An 18,228-nucleotide genomic window follows, 5' to 3' on the forward strand; every position below is an offset into this window, starting at 1 on the left:
AGGTACCTGGTCGAAAATATATTTGAGTAAAAATTTGATTTAGTACAGCTTTAAATTGCACTTAAGTATTACAAATTAAAAGTATTTTATAGCCAAAATAAAAACAAGAGAGCAAATTCTTGTTTCCTGATATTTATTCACCACCCAAAGCAAATACATTAATAATATGTGAAAATAGGTACTGAGCCCAAATATTACTCAATAAAAAGTACCTGGCTGAAAATATACTTGAGTAAAAGGTATAAATTGCAGCTTTAAATTGTACTTAAGTATTAAAAATTAAAAGTACCTTATAGCAAAAATAAAAACAAGAGAGAAAATTTTTGCTTCATTATATTGAATCCCCTTCCAGTGCAAATGCATTAATATGTGAAAATATAGGCAATGAGCTCGAATTATATTGTTTAAAAAGTACTTGGTTAAAAATATACTTAAATTAAATGTATAAATTTAAATAGGGTATATGCGGAAGAATGCGGAATGACTTCTTAAAGTTTGTCAGTAAACTGGGTCCAGCGCTTCCGGTGAATTGTATGTCATTACAAAATCAGCGCATTTAAGGTCTGTTTTCTTTCAAAATCAGCGATCTCCACTGCCTCTTTAAAACTTGAACATTTTACTCCAGTATATTCAAAGGAGATTCTGTGCTAGCCTCTGAATCCAGATGGGCTTGTGCGTGTTAAACAACTTTTTGTCTCGTTTTTCGCTTGAGCAACTAAATAAATGCTGAGTTCTATTTAACTGATTATATTTTAAGTACATTACAACATCGATGCTGTAAAAGCAACCGTATGAAATGGACAAAAGTCACATTAACCGTTCACCCAAAGGTTATCAGTATGGGAAGAAACATATATCTGCATATACCCTATTGTACGTAAGTTTAAAAAGTAAATGTACCCTATAGAAAAAATAAAAACAAGAGAGGAAATTCTTGTTTCATCATAGTGAATCACCTTCCAGTGCAAATACAGTAAATATACATGAAAATATAGGTACTGAGCTCAAATCTTACTGAATAAAAAGTACCTGGTCGAAAATATACTTGAGTAAAATTTTAAAAAGTACAGCTTCAAGTATTTAAAGAGTAAAAGTACCCTATGGTAAACTAAAAACAATATTGGAAATTATTGTTTCATCATATGAATCACCTTCCAGTGCAAATACATTAAATATATGTGGAAATATAGAAACTGAGCTCAAATCTAACTCGATAAAAAGTACCTGGTTGAAAATTTGCTTGAGTAAAATTTATAAAACGCAGCTTTAAACTGTACTTAAGTATTTAGAAAGTAAAAGTTCCCTATAGTAAAAAAAAAAAAAGCATAAGAGGAAATTATTGTTTAATCATATTGAATCCCCTTCCAATGCAAATACATTAAATCTATGTGAAAATATAGGCACTGAGCTCAAATATAATTTAAAAAATGACCTGGTTGAAAATATACCTAAAAAAATGTATAAAGTACAGATTTAAATTGTACTTAGGTATTTTAAAAGTAAAAGTACCCTATAGTAAAATACTATAGATTTCTAAATCTAGAAAAAAATAGAAATTCTTTCAGTGCAAATACATTAAACGAATAAGAGACATTCAATTAAAACAGCAGAATATCATAATGACATATTAACAAATGTTGTCAGAATGACAAATGTTATGATAAAAAAATTAACACAATTTCCAGAGAAAAATCCACAGAAATATAGAGCTTTCAAATGGTCTCATCAGTTTTTTTTCATAGCTGAAAACAGTCGTAACATTGATTATGCGTTTACCACATTTTAAAGTCCATAAGATTTAAAAAAAAAAAGGTGTAAAAATGTAACTAGTACTTTGAAAGTAAAATAAAATTGTAGGTTTTGTAAATGTATGCTCAAATTAAAGGACAAAAAGTCAGTACAGTAAGAATCTCCAAAAAGCACAGTAAACAAGTAAAATCAACCCACGTGTATGAGAGTATAAAACAGAGGTGACTTCTGAGGCTAAAACCTTGAAAAGCTCTTGACTGTTCGTGCCTATTAAACTAGTCTTATACATGATTAGCCTGTCATCAGTGTTATAAATGATCGAACTGTGTGTACAGGACAAAATGAGACACTAATAGAAGTGTGTTTTTATCAGCAGTGTGTACGTGGCCATTGAGAGCAGGCACCGGAAGAGCAGATGCTGTTCTGTGGCCTGTTCTCCTTTGGGGGTGATCAGGACTCACAGACGTACTGACATCACATCATCTCTCATTACAGGAGTGTCTTCTCTTAATTTAGCTGTTCGACTTCAGCCAGCCCTCGGGAGGCACAAACAGTTCAGAAATCCCAGTCCCCTCTGTGAGATAAACAGAACAAGCAATCCACCCAAGAACAACAGTCTGTTTTTTCAGTTTACCAGGGACTGGGAGTGAGAGTAGGAGAGATGGGAGAGGAGGTGAAGGATGTAACAATACCACAATTTCTGTAGCCAGTAGGAATAGCAGTAAACTTTTACAGTGCTTATAAAAAAATGAAAAAGAAAATTTTATATATATATATATATATATATATATATATATATATATATATATATATATATATATATATATATATATATATATATATTAATATTTTAATCAATAGATATTTTAGCCAATTCAAAGATCTGATGTTTTGACACAAGTGCAGATGTTTGTTCTGCTGATTTTTACAGATATTTAAAAGGAAATTATCTTTTTATAATAAATCTTCTTTGTTTTATTTTGTTTTTATGAACAAAATATAAATAAATTTTCTTGTTTTATTTATATTTAACTATTCTGTTGTATTATTGCTATAGTACTTACAGCAAAAGTAAGTATTCAACACGTCACCATTTTCCTTGGTTCCATCTATCCAAACTAATCTTTATTTTGAACTTTCTATTGGATTTGAGTCAGGTGATTGGCTAGGCCATTCTGCAGCTTGATTTACTTTCTCTGAAAGAATTAGAGAGTTTCCTTGTCTGTGTTTTGGATCAGTGTCTTGCTGAAATGTTCACTATGTTCTCCTCTTCATCATCCTGATAATGTAGATGTTGGATTGAAGCAGTTAATATTAATTTACAATCATGAAGGGCAGAGTGTTGCTGAAGGACTTCTAAGAGATTTCAGCTGCTGTCTGGGCTTTCACTGCCTTTCAATACCTTACTTACTTCATGTGTTTAATATTTTTTAATGTCTCAATTCATTTTATTACACTTAATTTGTCAACTCATTAGATTTTTTTTTCATTTATGCATTTATTCAGTTGTTTTCAACATTTGGTGAAAATTTATAAATATGTTTTCTGAGAAAAATGGTGACATGTTGAATAAATTTTTTTTTTACCCACCATATATATATTAGTCACAAAAGGGGGTCGCACACCAAATGCGTGGCTTGGCGACGCACCCCCATGCATTTTGGAATTCTCAACAGATTTTTTTTCAGCATACGCCCACTGGTGCTACAAGTTGGCGGCTGTCCGCTGCGACCAGCAGCGACTCAGGACACTGTTCATATTTCTGCCGCGCCACAGAGCGCCATCTGAATAGTTTCATTTTAAATAACATGCGAATGTGCGCGTCTGGTGTGCGATACTTCCAACTGTTATGTCGCGCCGCATTCAATGTACGATTCACTTAAGGTTGCATTTATTTTATCAGAAATACAGAAATATTATTAGTTTGTAAAAATTATTTTATTCCCAGAATAAAAAAAATAAAAAAATCATTGTATTTTATTGCAGATATTTTATCTATTTTATTTTATTTTAAAATGAACATTTCCCTGTCACTACAAAGTAGAATTTTTAGTACCAAAATTGTGTACTTGCTAATTTTTGTGTAATATGTTTATTTTAATATTTTATGTTTAACATTAGCATTAGAATTGTCATTGTCTCTTTAAATCATTTGAAACCAATAATTGTCTGAATCTTGAATATGAGTATTATTTTCTTCCAAAAAAAATAAAAAATAACCCTAAGTTTTTAAATGTTATATTACTTTTATTATTAGTAAAATTAAATACAATTATTCTATTAAATTATTAGCCCTTCTTTTATTTTTTTCTCTTTTCAATATTTACCAAATGATGTTTAACAGAGTAAGGAAACTTTCACAGTAATTCTGATAATATTTTTTCTTCCGGATAAAGTCTTATTTCTTTTATTTCGGCTAGAATAAAAGCAGCTTGTAATTTTTTAAAAATCCATTTAAAGGGTCAAAATTATTCGCCCTTAAAAAAATAGATTTTTTTCCGATAGTCTACAGAACAAACCACTTGCCTAATTACCCTGTCCTGCCTAGTTAACCTAATTAACCTTATTAAGCCTTTAAATGTCACTTTAAGCTGAATACTAGTGTGTTGAAAAATATCTAGTAAAATATAATTAACTGTCATCATGGCAAAGATAAAATACATCAGTTATTAGAAATTAGTTATTAAAACTATTATGTTTAGAAATGTGCTGAAAAAAATCTGCTCTCCGTTAAACAGAAAATGGACAAAAAAAATAAACAGGGGTGCTAATAATTCTGACTTCAACTGTATATATGGTGTCAAAATGTCAACTATCTCAGTATAGCTCTAATCACAATACAGAACGACTGGTATTGTTACACCTTTTCACGAATCTGCACACTGCACATTGCCATTCTTCATGTCAGACGTGAGCATGCAAACATCAGTCAGCAACATGCACACATTGCTCAAGAGAGGAGGAGGAGGAGTTGTTCGGCTAAACGCCCGTGTGTTTGTCCACCTGAACAGAAAACCAGGCTTGCTAGAATTCGTGCGGCGAAGAGCGGCGGCGCTAACGCTTATTTGCAGTACAAACGCAATGGGATGCTGGTGGACATGGAGGAGGAGGTAACGGTGGAAACCAAGCCGTCGGGGTCTCTTTTAATGGAACATGACATGATGGGCTGGTGCTGGTGCATGCGGACCCCTCTTTCCCCCCTCTCCACCAGGGGGCCGGGGTCCGGCAGGGCTGTCCCCATTCAACGCTTCAGTGGTGTTTCTCTAACTCTCTCTATCTTTCTCGCTGTCTTTCGCTCTTCTTTCTCACACCTAGACCAGGTGCACCGGTCATCAATAATCGTGTGACCTCTTGTTCGATGGCAGTGCGGTGCATGCGGCTTTGGCCTTGCCGGGGGCCACGGACATCCGCTCCAGTACCGACGGGGCCCCCCTGTTTTTTACTGCAACCCTTTTCTCCATCTCTCAACTACTTTGGTTTTTTGGGTTTTTCTCTCGTCTACTTGCTTTTTTTTTTTTTCCAACTTTCAACTACTACTCTTGTGCTCCATGCATTTTTTAACATGCATTTTTTTTCTCACGGCTGTCCGAATTGGCCTGTGCTCTGTGTGTGTCTCTCTCTCTTTCCCTCTTCATGACATCATCAGAACGCATCACATGGAGGAATGAAATTGTCTGAGCTGCATGTCATTGATTGGCCAACATCTGAATGGGAGGCGGGGTTTAAAGTGAGGCAGAGACCATGTGGTTGTGTTGATTGAGTGCCTGTTCAGTGCTCACCATAAGCGGGCTCTCGGTGAATGACGCCCTGGTTCAGGAGTGTCTTAATCCTGCTCCTACAGGGTCATTGTCCTGCAAAATGTAGCTCCAGTGCTTGACCTGTCAACACCCATAGCCTATTAAGCAGTGTGCCAAAATATACCACCAATGCACTTCCAAATTTGAGTCCTGGCTCATGGACTTTACCTGATAATACCCCTTTCTCACTCATCAACTTTGCTTTCTATCTAGCCACACTTGACCCAAATAATTAAGGTCTGCATTCAAAATCACATGCATCCACACTATGTAGTAGGCAAAAAAATAGTATGTCAAAAATAGCAGCCCTAAGTGCACACTTCATTCAATAAGGCTACTTTTGTCTCTCAGGGGAACTCTTTTTGTTTTAATATTGTAGTGTTGTCATGATACTAAATTTCAGTACCATTCGGTACTGGCATTTTTAAAAATATATATTTCCCGGTAACATTCAAATGCAGTTGAACACATTCTTAAACACTGCTGATTTGCCATTGTGTTCACGTGCTCAACAGAAATGACTGTGATTGGCTGTGACGGTCATCATTTCACCACACTTCACTTCTGTGTATGTTAGCTGGAAATTGGTACTGACATTCACTGTTATCAACACTGTTATCGGATGAGCTTTATCATATGGTGCTCTTTTTATCCCATAAAGTCTTGTGAGATGATTTTTGTAATGTGAACAATGCTAATGACTGTTAACATGTCAACATGGCCATACGTAACAACTTTACCTATGTACCTTCATACCTAAATACATCTTATATGTTAAGGCTATTTACAATACAACAGTGTTTGAAAATGTTTCTGAAAACAAAACAACTGTAATCTCTGTAAGAGGAGGTTGATCTGTAAGTTCTTGGGTTATGATGGAGCTAAACTTTGCAGGATATTGATAGCTAAACGAGAGCAGGATTGCACACCCCTGCCCTAGTCTGGTCACTGTGTCATACTGATTCATTAAGGCTCTTATAAATGTAGGTGCAGTGGCTGTCATGGTTCAAATACAGCAGATGCTTATTTAGCCGAACTTGTACACATACTTTTCTAAACAATTAGTATCTCTTGAATATTTATTCATTAGACATTTACAGAGACGGAATATGTCCTTTTGTCCACTGTGTTTGAACTAACAGCCATCTATCAAGGTTATGGTGTTGAGAGATCAAGATGGACCATTGATTCTGAGCCTACCATTATCACAATGAGCCAGCCTTTCTCGACACTGTCTATGTTGCTGGATCATTGTGAGAATTTGAGCATTGGTGTCATTGGTCTTGTCTTTTCTCTCGGTTTCTTTCTTCTCTGCTAAGTTAATAAGAACTGTTTTCTGTTTCTTCAATAAGGCATCCAAAGAGGCGGGACAAGCTTTGGTATGTAAGGCCAACCCCACATTTGAAACCCAACATCACCATCTCCTGCACTGCTTGGAGAAAACCACGGTAAGAGTCTTTGGAGTGTCTAAAGAGGCATGCTAAGTGTAAAAGACGTTATCTAGTAGGAGCTGTGCGAATAAACGTACTTCCTCATTGGTACACCAATGACTCCCATGCTTTAAACCAGGGGTGGGCAAACTCGGTCATAGAGGGCTGGTGTCCTGCACAGCTTAGCTCCAATTGTAATCAAACACACCTGCTTATAGGTTTTTAGTGATCTTGAAGAAACTGGCTAGCATGTTTAGGTGTGTTTGATTAGTGTTGGAGCTAAACTGTGCAGGACACCTGCCCTCCTAGACTGAGTTTGTCCTCTCCTGCTTTGAAAACTAGTTTGAATTCCACTCAGATCAACGCAAATAGAACCACAGGCTTTAAATTGGTGCCATGACCCGGATCGTGGTGAGGTTTAGGAGTGTGAGTAGTAACAAAGGCCAGATTGTATAAACTGTGCTAGTAAACCTCACTTCCCTGGGCTTTACTTTAGGCATGTCTGCTAGTTCGAATCAAACTATGAGCAGAAATGTGAGCAGAATCGAAAAGATTACGTTAGCATTTCGGTCTCTGTAGAAAATGAAGTTTACTGTTTTACATTCTGTCTTGTTTGTTTATCTTTACTACTTTATAGAAAGTTTAACGGTTACTGGATAGGTAACTGTTGAAATGACACTTTCATCCCAAATATGAAAACAAATTTTCTAAAAATATCTTTACCTAGGGAACAGACTGAAGCATTATTAGCTGCAAAACTTGGCATGATGCACTTGGTTATACCATTATAACCAATGCCGTTTGGCATAATTGGCATTAAAGTGGCGCAGTGGTTTTAGGCATGCCATTAAACATGATATGAAAACTCTGGCAAAGAGAGAAAGATGAGGGTGCCAGAGAACAGAAATTTCATTTTTGCCTTTACCATTAACCAGTGCCAGATTTTAAGCACCTCGGTGCTTTTGGGTTTGCTACAAATAAGTGCAGTTTTTCTCTTAAGAGAAATCATTAGTCAGACACTGGCAGGAAATTGACAGCCACTGTTGTCCCCTGCCAGCTAGACTCATGACAGTCTAGAGAACAGACAGCGACCTGCTCTTGCGTTCCTAGGGCACTAAACTTAAGACAGTACAAAGGAAAATTCCAGTGGATGTAGGACTGCTTGAGAAACAGAAACAGCTTTCAAGACCTCCCTCTGATTCCATATAGAAATATTATATTTGGAAATATATACAAAGGACACATATGACATACAAGTTCATATCTGGATTTTCACATACATAAAATGTGATATGCAACACATTTCAAAGATGGCTGCTTACATATATATTAGGGATGCTCCGATCAGGATTTTTTGGAGCCGATGCTGAGTACCGATCACTCATCATGGTGATTGGCCAATACTAAGTACCGATTCTGATGCTTTAAGGTTTATATAACTTTAACATTGCATAATGCACATTTTCCCTCTAAGTACAATACTTAAATGGAATACTCCAATACTTATATACTTAAGTGGAGCCTTTCCTAAAATAATAAATGGTCACACTTTACAATAAGGTTCATTAGTTAATGTTAGTTAATTCATTTACTAACATGAACAAACAACGAACCATACATTTACTACTGTATTTGTTCATGTTATTTAACCTTAGTTAAGGAAAATACAGTTGTTCATTTGTAGTTCATGTTAACTCACGGTGCACTAACTAATGTTAACAAGCATGGACTTGGATGTTAATAATGCATTAGTAAATGTTCAATTATGATTAATAAGTGCTGTACAAGTGTTGTTCATGATTAGTTCATGTTAGTAAATGCATTATCTAATGAACCTTATTGTAAAGTGTTACCGAATAAATGAAGGATGTTGCATATAAGCACTAAAAACATGTCTGTTATAAACATTGTGCAGACAAGTCATGGTCAGAAACAGCTTTACTGAAAATAATAGATTAAATTGAAAAAAAAGGGTAAGAAAAATGACTGACAATTCAAGTTAGAAACATTGCAAATGATGGTAGAACATGCCTGAATGAAGAAAAAGTTAGGAGTGCATTTTTGATTAGAATGCAACTTCCCCTGCTTGTAAACCCATAAACTAACACTTGTGAATGGTTCATGTGATCGGCCAGATAAGCGAGTACCGATTGAGTCATAAAATGTGATTATCGGCCCGGCCGATACCAATCTCCCGCCAATCGACCGGAGCATCCCTTATATATATATATATATAGATAGATAGATAGATAGATAGATAGATAGATAGATAGATAGATAGATAGATAGATAGATAGATAGATAGATAGATAGATAGATAGATAGATAGATAGATAGATAGATAGATAGATAGATAGATAGATAGATAGATAGATAGATAGATAGATGGATAGATAGATGGATAGATAGATACTATCAAAACTAATATATTTGAACATATTTAAGTCCAATAATTGAAAATAACATATATGTAAATAAACATTCATTGGCATATTGTGATATATATGACATATATTTTATATGTGAAATCGAAATATGAACTTATATGTGTAATTTACAGATACTGCCCTATATTTCCAGGCTTGTGTGATATCTGTTTTAGAGACAAATGTAATTGAGATTTACCATAAGTTCCCATCACCGCTTAACAAAACCTGAACTATTCCTTTCTCTCTCTCAGAATCATGAGTTTGTGGACGAGCAAACCTATGAGACGAGCTGCATGGAGGTTTCTCTTGCGAAGCCATCTATGTCCCGTTCCTCATCGATGTCCTCCTCTCCTCATGGCCTGTCCTCCTGCTGCACGCGCAGAAATAAGCGCAAGAGCTTCAACGTCCCCAATTCCAACATGGCCGGCGGCCGCAGGGGCAGCATACAGGAGCTCAGCACCATCCAGATCAGAGAGAGACCGCTGAGCAACAGGTGCTCTCACAGCACTCATGCACACTGACACAAACACACAAACACAAGGAATATGCTGATATTTTGGCTGTGGTCTGAAAATAGATGAGTCAGAGCTGGGTCTTATTTAGAAGTGTTTATTATAGCGACTTTATTAAGATGCTTGGTTTTCTCCAGGGTTTATATTGCTTGGATATTTTACATAGTTGAAGTTCTTGACAATCCACTGCGTATATTAAAGATCAAGTGCATATTTGTTTTCCAATTAAATTTAAAGATTGGATTAATAACTTTATTTTGGTACAAATATAATTATTCATTTGGAATTAAAGGGACAGCTCACCCACAAATAAAACAAAATTTACTTACACTTCACTTGTCCAGCCGATTCAAATGTTATCACTCGATTGAATGGGCGTTATCAGTTGGTAGATATGGACCAGTAGGGGCCTTCTGCACCAACTAGTATAGGCTCAGAATTTGTCATTCATTCACATGGTTATTGATCACATACGACTACGGCCGGAAGTTAAAAGTAATTATTTATATTATTTATTAAATTTCCCATTTAATAAATTGCATTTTATTAACGTCTACTCCTACCCCAAACCTAAACCCAGCCGTCATAGAAATCTAAAAACAGATCTAGAGTGTTCCCTATTAGTATAGCTGATTATCCTTGTGCATGGGTGATAACAGCCTTCTGAGTCTACCAATAGGTGCAGAAGGCCCCTACTGGACCACATCTATTAGCTGATTGTGCCCATGCAATCGAGTGATAACGTTGGAAGCGGGTGACTTATCACAAACCTCATTTTCTTTTTTCTGTTCAAAACTAAAGAGGATATTCTGACTAAGCTGGAAATCAGTAACTTCAATGCTTTTACCATAGTACCCAGTTACCGGCTTCCAACATTCTTCAAAATATCTTCTATTGTGTTCAACAGAAAAAAGATACTCATGAAGGATTGTGTCACGATCACCAACAATCCAGCCTGTGCAGATCGCTGGTAAACACACAATATTGCATAGAACAACAAATCCGCCATTAAATGGACTACAAGCTCCAGTCATGCACCACTCACACACCTGGCCTAGATCTCCATGATTGCAGACAAACACAGCTAAAGCTACTCATGAACTGATTACTAGGTCTATTTGCACACACACACGCACTTCAGTGCTGAGTCTTGTTAAAACTGAATAGTCAACATTACAACATGTTTTCCTTGCCTTGTTTTGCCGTGTTTTTGACCCTCACCTTGTTTTGTTTGTTTATTCCTGTCTGCTGACTGCCTTTTGACCATCTGCCTGTTTATTTAACTAAGTCTCTGGATTTCCCGTACACATCTGTTTGCTCCCGTGTTGACTGTTATACCCCTGACCATCTCGTAGTCTATTTAATGGCGGATTTGTAGTCCAGGCTGGAGCACAGACTGGATTGCTGGTGATCGTGACAGATTGTAAACATTTGGGATTGTGTTTCATGCATACCGCTTTATATTGTATAGTATGTAGATTGCAGTTTAGTCTGCATAGTATTTAGTATGTAATGGGTAATGCATTATGTAGTACATAATATTTTATACGAATGCTTGTATGCAAATTACATAGGATTCATATATGAAAAGCATAATAGCATAAATAGTGCATGGTATTTGAGATGCTAATGCATACGTTTTAGCAGGCATGCAAAATACAGAATGCAGTAAATGGTGTTCATTGTGTAGAGCATATGCTGTCATTTGCACATATATGACATATAGTACACACTATCTAGTACTCAATATGCATTCAGTGTGCATATTATGCAAAATATATAGAATGTAGTATACTACAATGTGCATAATTTGGAATTTGCATGTATTATACATTTATTATGCACTATAAATACAATATTTAAAGGGAAAAAGAGACAATTTGGTCAAAATTTACTCACTTTTTTACTTTCCAAAACGTTCCAAAGCTGTTTGACTTTTTTATGTTTTCTTATATTCAGATATTTTGAAAAATGCTAGTGCATGGCACATTTTGACTTTCCTAGTTGTTGTTTTTTTTATTTAAACAATGTGCCCACGTAACTAGCATAACCACTAGGGAGAGTAAATAGTGAGGTAATTTTCCTTTTAATGTGGTATGTAGTGCATAGAATTTAGAGTGCATGTAGAATTTGATGCATAGCATGTTCTAGTGAACATAATACACACTGTAAACTGAAGAGTTGAGCATTCCTAATAAGTTTACAGTATAACATGCAGATTGTGTATGGATCTGGGGATGTGGAATAACTCCCATAGTGATTCATGCTGCTGGAATCCTGTAAAGCTCCGGTTGTGACACTCCTCTCCCCCTCATGCCAGCATACTCTGGGAACGCTATCATGATTCACTCCAACAGCTGCCCATCAGCTGGATCACATTTTCTCCCCTCCTTATTTTATAGACTGTAAGAGACTTTCTCAACTTTTTGATATCTTAACTGACTGTCTTGTTTCACTAATTGGAGTTTTCTTTACAAAGCAAGTTTTTATTCTGGGTACTATGTATAGTAGATTGTGGAGATATATTAATGTCAATTCAAACATTTATTATTGGCCAGAAATAATAAATCAAGAATTATTGTTATTGTTAAATTGATAAATGCAATGAATATTTTTGAGATTAAGGGGTGCTGTGATGTTGGGGTTGGGTTTAGTTTCTTTATACAGAATAATTGATCTTGCTATTATAGTGTTGTCAATTGGTTAAATATTTGTAATGTGATATAAGCACATGGACTTTTAATTTTTAGTAAGCCAGCTCAGGCTCTTCCAATGAACTGTCATGCCATTACAAAATAGCGGTGTTTAAGATCTGGTTTTTGTAAAAATCTTTGACTATGTTTACATGGATACTGTAATCAAATTATTTGCCTTAATCTGAATAAGACGATAATATAATTAGGTGTTTACATGAGTTGCTTTCTGAGTGTTCCTTTCATGATCCTGTTTTACATGTTATAGCTCATAATTTGATTAACGTCATTGCATCACCACGATATCCACGGTTCCTCCGGAGTTACATGTAATTTCGGGTGTTTCACTTTTAATTTGTAGACTTTAACCGCAGTTTGGCACTTTCACATTCATTCGGGAACCTTTCATGCATGTCGGTCGTGACAAACGAAATGTTGGATGTGAGTATGAACTGCTGGAAGAGTGTCATTTTAATGGAATTTGATAAGGGAAAAAAAACTCTGCATTTTGCGATGCAGGTGTCTGTGGTCCTTCACTGATTTGGTAGGTGCAGAGAATAGTGTCAAAGTTTGTAGACTATCCTGATGCAAAATGCATCTAAAATCCTATATGAAGGTAATAGTTTGATTGAGGTGTTTACATATCTGTACTGCACTTCAAAAATGCGACTAAATACTCCACATGTCTTAATTCAATTTCTGTTCAGATCAGTTACGACTTTAGTCAGATAATTAGAATAGATTCTATTATAAAATAATTAGAAATCAATGTTTACATGGTAGACTCTAAATCAGAGTAGTCTTAAACATAATAAAATAGTTGGAGTCCATGTAAACATACTCGATGATCTTTCCTGCCTGATTAATATACAATATAAAGTGTCTCTGACAAGAAGCACTATATTAAACTCCATTGTTTCCCACCATTTATTTAAAAAAAATGGAAATTTATTTTACTACAGTATCTTCAAATGAGTTTCTCAAAATTTGCAAAATGTGCTCGTCTGCAGCTCCTGATGACGCTTGTGTTTAAACAGTTTTTCAACATTTTATGCTTGAACAACTAAGTGAATGCTTGAGTCTATTTAACTGATTACATTTCAATTAAATTACTTTAAAAGGAACCTTACGAAATTGAAAATAGTCACATTAAAAAACAAAGGAGGAGCCAGACAAAACAAAGGAGCAAATGATTCTATCAGCAACCTAAAACTTGAACAAACTGCCATGTTTAACTATTATCGCTGCCTTTTGGAGTGTTATGAACTCAGAATGAAGGTAATACTTTCTAAGAAAAGGTTACTGTAAAAGGAACAAAATTGACAATAGTCACATTAAACATACAACGAGTTTATCAGTGACTGATAAACACTTGGTGTGCATAAAGCCTACTAAAATGTTTGGAAAAAAATCTCTCTCATAGATTCTTTCAAATGACTTATTATTTATTAGTTTGAGTTCACATGGTGTGTAAATAGTGCTTTATCATCATTTTGTGAGGATGGGAAAATAAAGTTGAATTTTCAAGTAGGACTGTTTATTATTTGTATGTATATATTGCAATTTAACTGTTTTGTGTATAATGTAAGATTTGGTTTTAGATATTTTAATAAAGTCAAAGGCTGTGTCCAAAACCTCATACTTACATACTATACAGTACGCTAAAATCAGTATGCAAGCAGTATGTCCGAATTCATAGTATTCGAAAATCAGTATGGGAGAAGTTCCCAAATGACCTTCTACTTCCTTTGAGATTCTGAAGTGCGCTTTGCATGCAAACTTCGCTATCCCATGATGCCCCCTGAGAGATTTCATGAATGAGAGAGAGAAGCGACGCAACTCACGAGGGTAGTCAGTAGTTGTCGAGTAGTACATTTTAATTAAAATGCAGTACCCACTGAGTAGTTGGCAGTTTGGGACACAGCCAGAGTCTTCTCTTTTCATTCTCTCTCTCTCTCTCTCTCTGACTCTTTTTCTGTCTCCTCCATTGCAGCCGCTCCAGTCTCAATGCCAAGTTTGAGGAGACGGTACCGCTGAATTCAGAAGAGCCGTCCTACATCACTGCGGCGGTCATCAGCATGCCGACTCCACCGGTTACTACACCCGAGGGTGTAGACTTGGCCAGCTCGCACGACTTCTTGCAGAGCAACATTGTCAGGGTGTCGGCGTTATAGACCGTCCATTAGCCGTTTGAGTATATGAGTAAACACTGGATCGACGGATCGCCCCCTAGTGTAGTGGAGGAGGCATTGCAGCAGGATGGGCCTCAGCTGGACCTGTTTTTTTTTTATTTGTTTGTTTGTTTTTTGAATCAGCTCCCATCCAGAGCTCTCCGTCAGCTCCACCTCCAGGTCATGTGACTCCCACCGGGGTTCAATAGGCTTAACCCATAGAGAAAAACAATGCCCATTGTGGTTGTTTCATTTTTTCAGTATTGTGTGTCGCTGAATTTGTCGTCTTCGATTTTGATGGGATCGCGTGATATATTTAAGGAGTGTACCAGCAGGGGCGGGATTTTACAAGCTTTTAGACAGCTCCACACACACTTTTGATACTACAAAGTAAAGCTGGGCTCTACTAAGGTGTGTGTTTGAATGCGCGCGTGCGTGTATGAGTGTATACAATTAAAAATGATCTCTTGCATGTTTTTTTTTTTCACGTAAGTCTTTGTCTTTTCGGCATGAGCAATAAGGATTGGCTCTTTCTGTCAGAATGCGTGTTTTAATTGTTAATAATTTGCCTAGTTATATATACGATATCGATCTTTCGAAACTCAGCGAGTGTGTGGGTAAAAAAAAAAGCTGTTTTGTTGCTTTCCGAGAGTTTGGCCTGTTCATCTTCTCTCTCTGTCCCACCCATGTTGTGTTCACTCCTTGCCTGGCCTGATGGGATGTTCGTTATTCTTCTTTATTTGTGGATGAGTACAAAGAAAAGCTGAACAAACTTTCTTTTCCTAAATGTTTCAGCATATTTCTGGAGGCTTGTGGACTTGAGCTCAAATACTAGCCATTCCGTTTTATACTCCAAAGTTAGCGAGTTAACTGTGAAAAAGAAAAAAATAATGTGCTTATTTATTATCTTTGTTCAAATTCTTGTGCATGTTGTCGTGGACATGGTGAAACAGGCCAGTATGGACCAGAGCTATATTTATTTTGAAAGTTATGACTCATTTCTTTTCTTCCACTCGTCGGCCTCCCTTTAAAGTGATGTACTTTGTTTTCAACAGACATCCTCACCAAGTGTTGCCATTATGGCATCTAGTTGTGTGCAATGACACTGAGAATCTTAAAGTTCGATTCTTAGCACTGTTCTATTAGTATTGTGGTCTCCCAAATTTAAAGCATGAATCTCACAAAATCATGTTCAGGTATTTTCACTCCAAAATCAATAGAAAAGAAATTATGTTTTGCATTAAATGGCAATAAAGCACACCTTCCACACATTTTAATTTACCAAATTGCACCTGATATTCATCACTGTAATACAGTATTTATAAAAGCAGTACAACATATGTGTAGTGCTTTATGATTGTTAAATATTTGTGAAGAAATATATCAATGCAGTAATGGAAATTGTATTTTTGCATTACAGTAATTAATACTGTGCATGAAATTGTTTTTAAAATATTCTTATAACATGTTAGTGACAATTGAGCACACTTTCCACAGATTTTCAGCACTACACTTTACCAGATTTGTGTTACTGCAATACATGAAGAAGTACAATAGCTGTATAGTAAAGATTATTCAAATTATTTCATTGCAGTAATGAAAATTAATCGTTTGCATTATGGTAATAATTAAAAAAAATCTACCAAATCAGCCGTATTTTCACTTGTCAATACACTACCTGACAAAAGTCTTGTCCTTGATCCCTGTTGTAAGAGCAACAAGTAATACCTTGACTTCTGGTTGTTTATTTGGAAAAGTGGCAGAGGCTAGAATTTTCCCTTGAATCATCTGTTGAACTGCATCCTAATCGTCACAAATACTGCAAAAGACGTACTGGAACCCGCATGAAGTCAAGTTTGGTGAAGAAGAATGGATGGCAACATCAACACCCTGAGGTATCAAGAAATCTGTGCTGCCCAATTACATTGCAAACCACAGGAGAGGGCAAATTCTTCATCAGGATAGCACTCCTCATACTTCAGCCTCCACATCAAAGTTCCTGAAAGCAAAGAAGGTCAAGATGCTCCAGGATTGGCCAGCCCAATCACCAGTGATGAACATTATTGAGCATATCAGGGGTAAGATGCAGGAGGAAGCATTAAAAAATGAATTTAAAGAATCTTGAATCCAGCAAGAACGCTTTCTTTGCCATTCCAGATGACTTTATTAATACTTTATTTGACTTTTGTCAGGAAGTGTATAACATGTTTAAGTTTATTTCACTATAAAATCATTAGAATTCATTGGGTATTAGTTTGCATTAAATAGTTTTAAAATAACAACATTGCAGCGACAATTAAGCACACAATTTTCCACAATTTCTGAGTATTATAATAGGTTTTTCTTTTTAAAATCAAAAGGGGTTAATCATCATGAAAATAATGCACAATTCTGTCCAGGCTTGATTTAATGTTAGCAAAATATAATTTTTTTTCCATATTTGATTTTGGGCAGAAATATGTCTGTGAGATTCATTTAGAATCTAGTATTAATGAGATATTGATTATTGATTAAGCTGTGCGCCTAAAAGATGAATGATCTCTTCTTAGATGAATAATGTCTGCCATGTCTGAAATTAGCAAGAAATTAGTCTATAATGTTGATATTTTTATACCGATGTCGGTGCAATTTGTTGTGGCGAGGAGCTCTTAATGCGCCTTGCCCAACACACACACACACACACACACACACACACAGCACTGCCCTCCTGCTCAATGCCTGCACCCATTCTTGCTTTACCATGTGACTTATGCAACAACATTCTTTTTTGTAAAGATATGCTTTGTATTAAAGGGGTACCAGGGGAATAGAATCTCACAAATGCATATTTTTAAAACTCAAATGGTGTTGATTATATATTATAAATGTATTTCAGTTGTAAAATACGAAGAAAAAAAAGAGAAAGAAAAGAGAAAACTAAGAGGAGAGAGTGTTGCTAGTGCACATGTGCTGTAAATTTGTTCTTCGGTGTTGTGAAGTTGATTACATTTTCTTCATTTCTCCTAATTTCCACGGACTGAAGATTTGATGTTTCGCAGTTTACTTTCTGGACCGACGACTACAAAGGCTGGACCATCTGTTTAGGTTTGGAGATTTTATTTCCTTTTATTCCTGTTTGGAAGACAGGATTGACAGAGTGCATGCGCTCACAGACTCACAGAGAACGTGTGTTTTTTTTTCTTTTCTTTTTTTTTCAGGATTTACAGGGGACTTTTAAAAGAGACTTCCTGTTTGTGATATAATGTACATTTAAATGACTACCAGGTGAGGATGGTCCTTTGGAATTTGTTACAGCTTGTGTTATGGACATTAAAATATATGAATTATTGAAAAACAATGAAAAAAAGAACTACAAACCAGTTGTTTAGTCCGGTGCAGTGTCTATGAATAAATAGAATTAATTCATTGTCCTATTAAAATACAGATAAAAAAAAAAAAGGCAATGGT

General features: G+C 35.8%; 1 protein-coding gene across 3 annotated transcripts in view; it reads left to right on the forward strand.

The window, feature by feature from the left end:
* The window catches only part of kcnd2 (potassium voltage-gated channel, Shal-related subfamily, member 2), a 195,231-nt gene extending 177,945 nt beyond the window's left edge, over positions 1-17,286 (forward strand). Inside the window, exons 4-7 of one of the 3 annotated variants that reach the window (XM_005164662.6) lie at positions 4,761-4,859; positions 6,899-6,994; positions 9,657-9,898; positions 14,604-17,286. In XM_005164662.6, the coding sequence (XP_005164719.1) occupies positions 4,761-4,859; positions 6,899-6,994; positions 9,657-9,898; positions 14,604-14,784 (618 nt within the window). In that variant the 3' untranslated portion in view covers positions 14,785-17,286. The remainder of the gene's footprint in view (positions 1-4,760; positions 4,860-6,898; positions 6,995-9,656; positions 9,899-14,603) is intronic. The other 2 variants (NM_001082867.2, XM_009300174.5) reach the window with 2 other exon arrangements.
* The last annotated feature ends 942 nt before the right edge of the window (positions 17,287-18,228 follow it).

Source organism: Danio rerio, chromosome 4 (assembly GCF_049306965.1).
Source record: "Danio rerio strain Tuebingen ecotype United States chromosome 4, GRCz12tu, whole genome shotgun sequence".
NCBI lineage: Eukaryota > Metazoa > Chordata > Actinopteri > Cypriniformes > Danionidae > Danio > Danio rerio.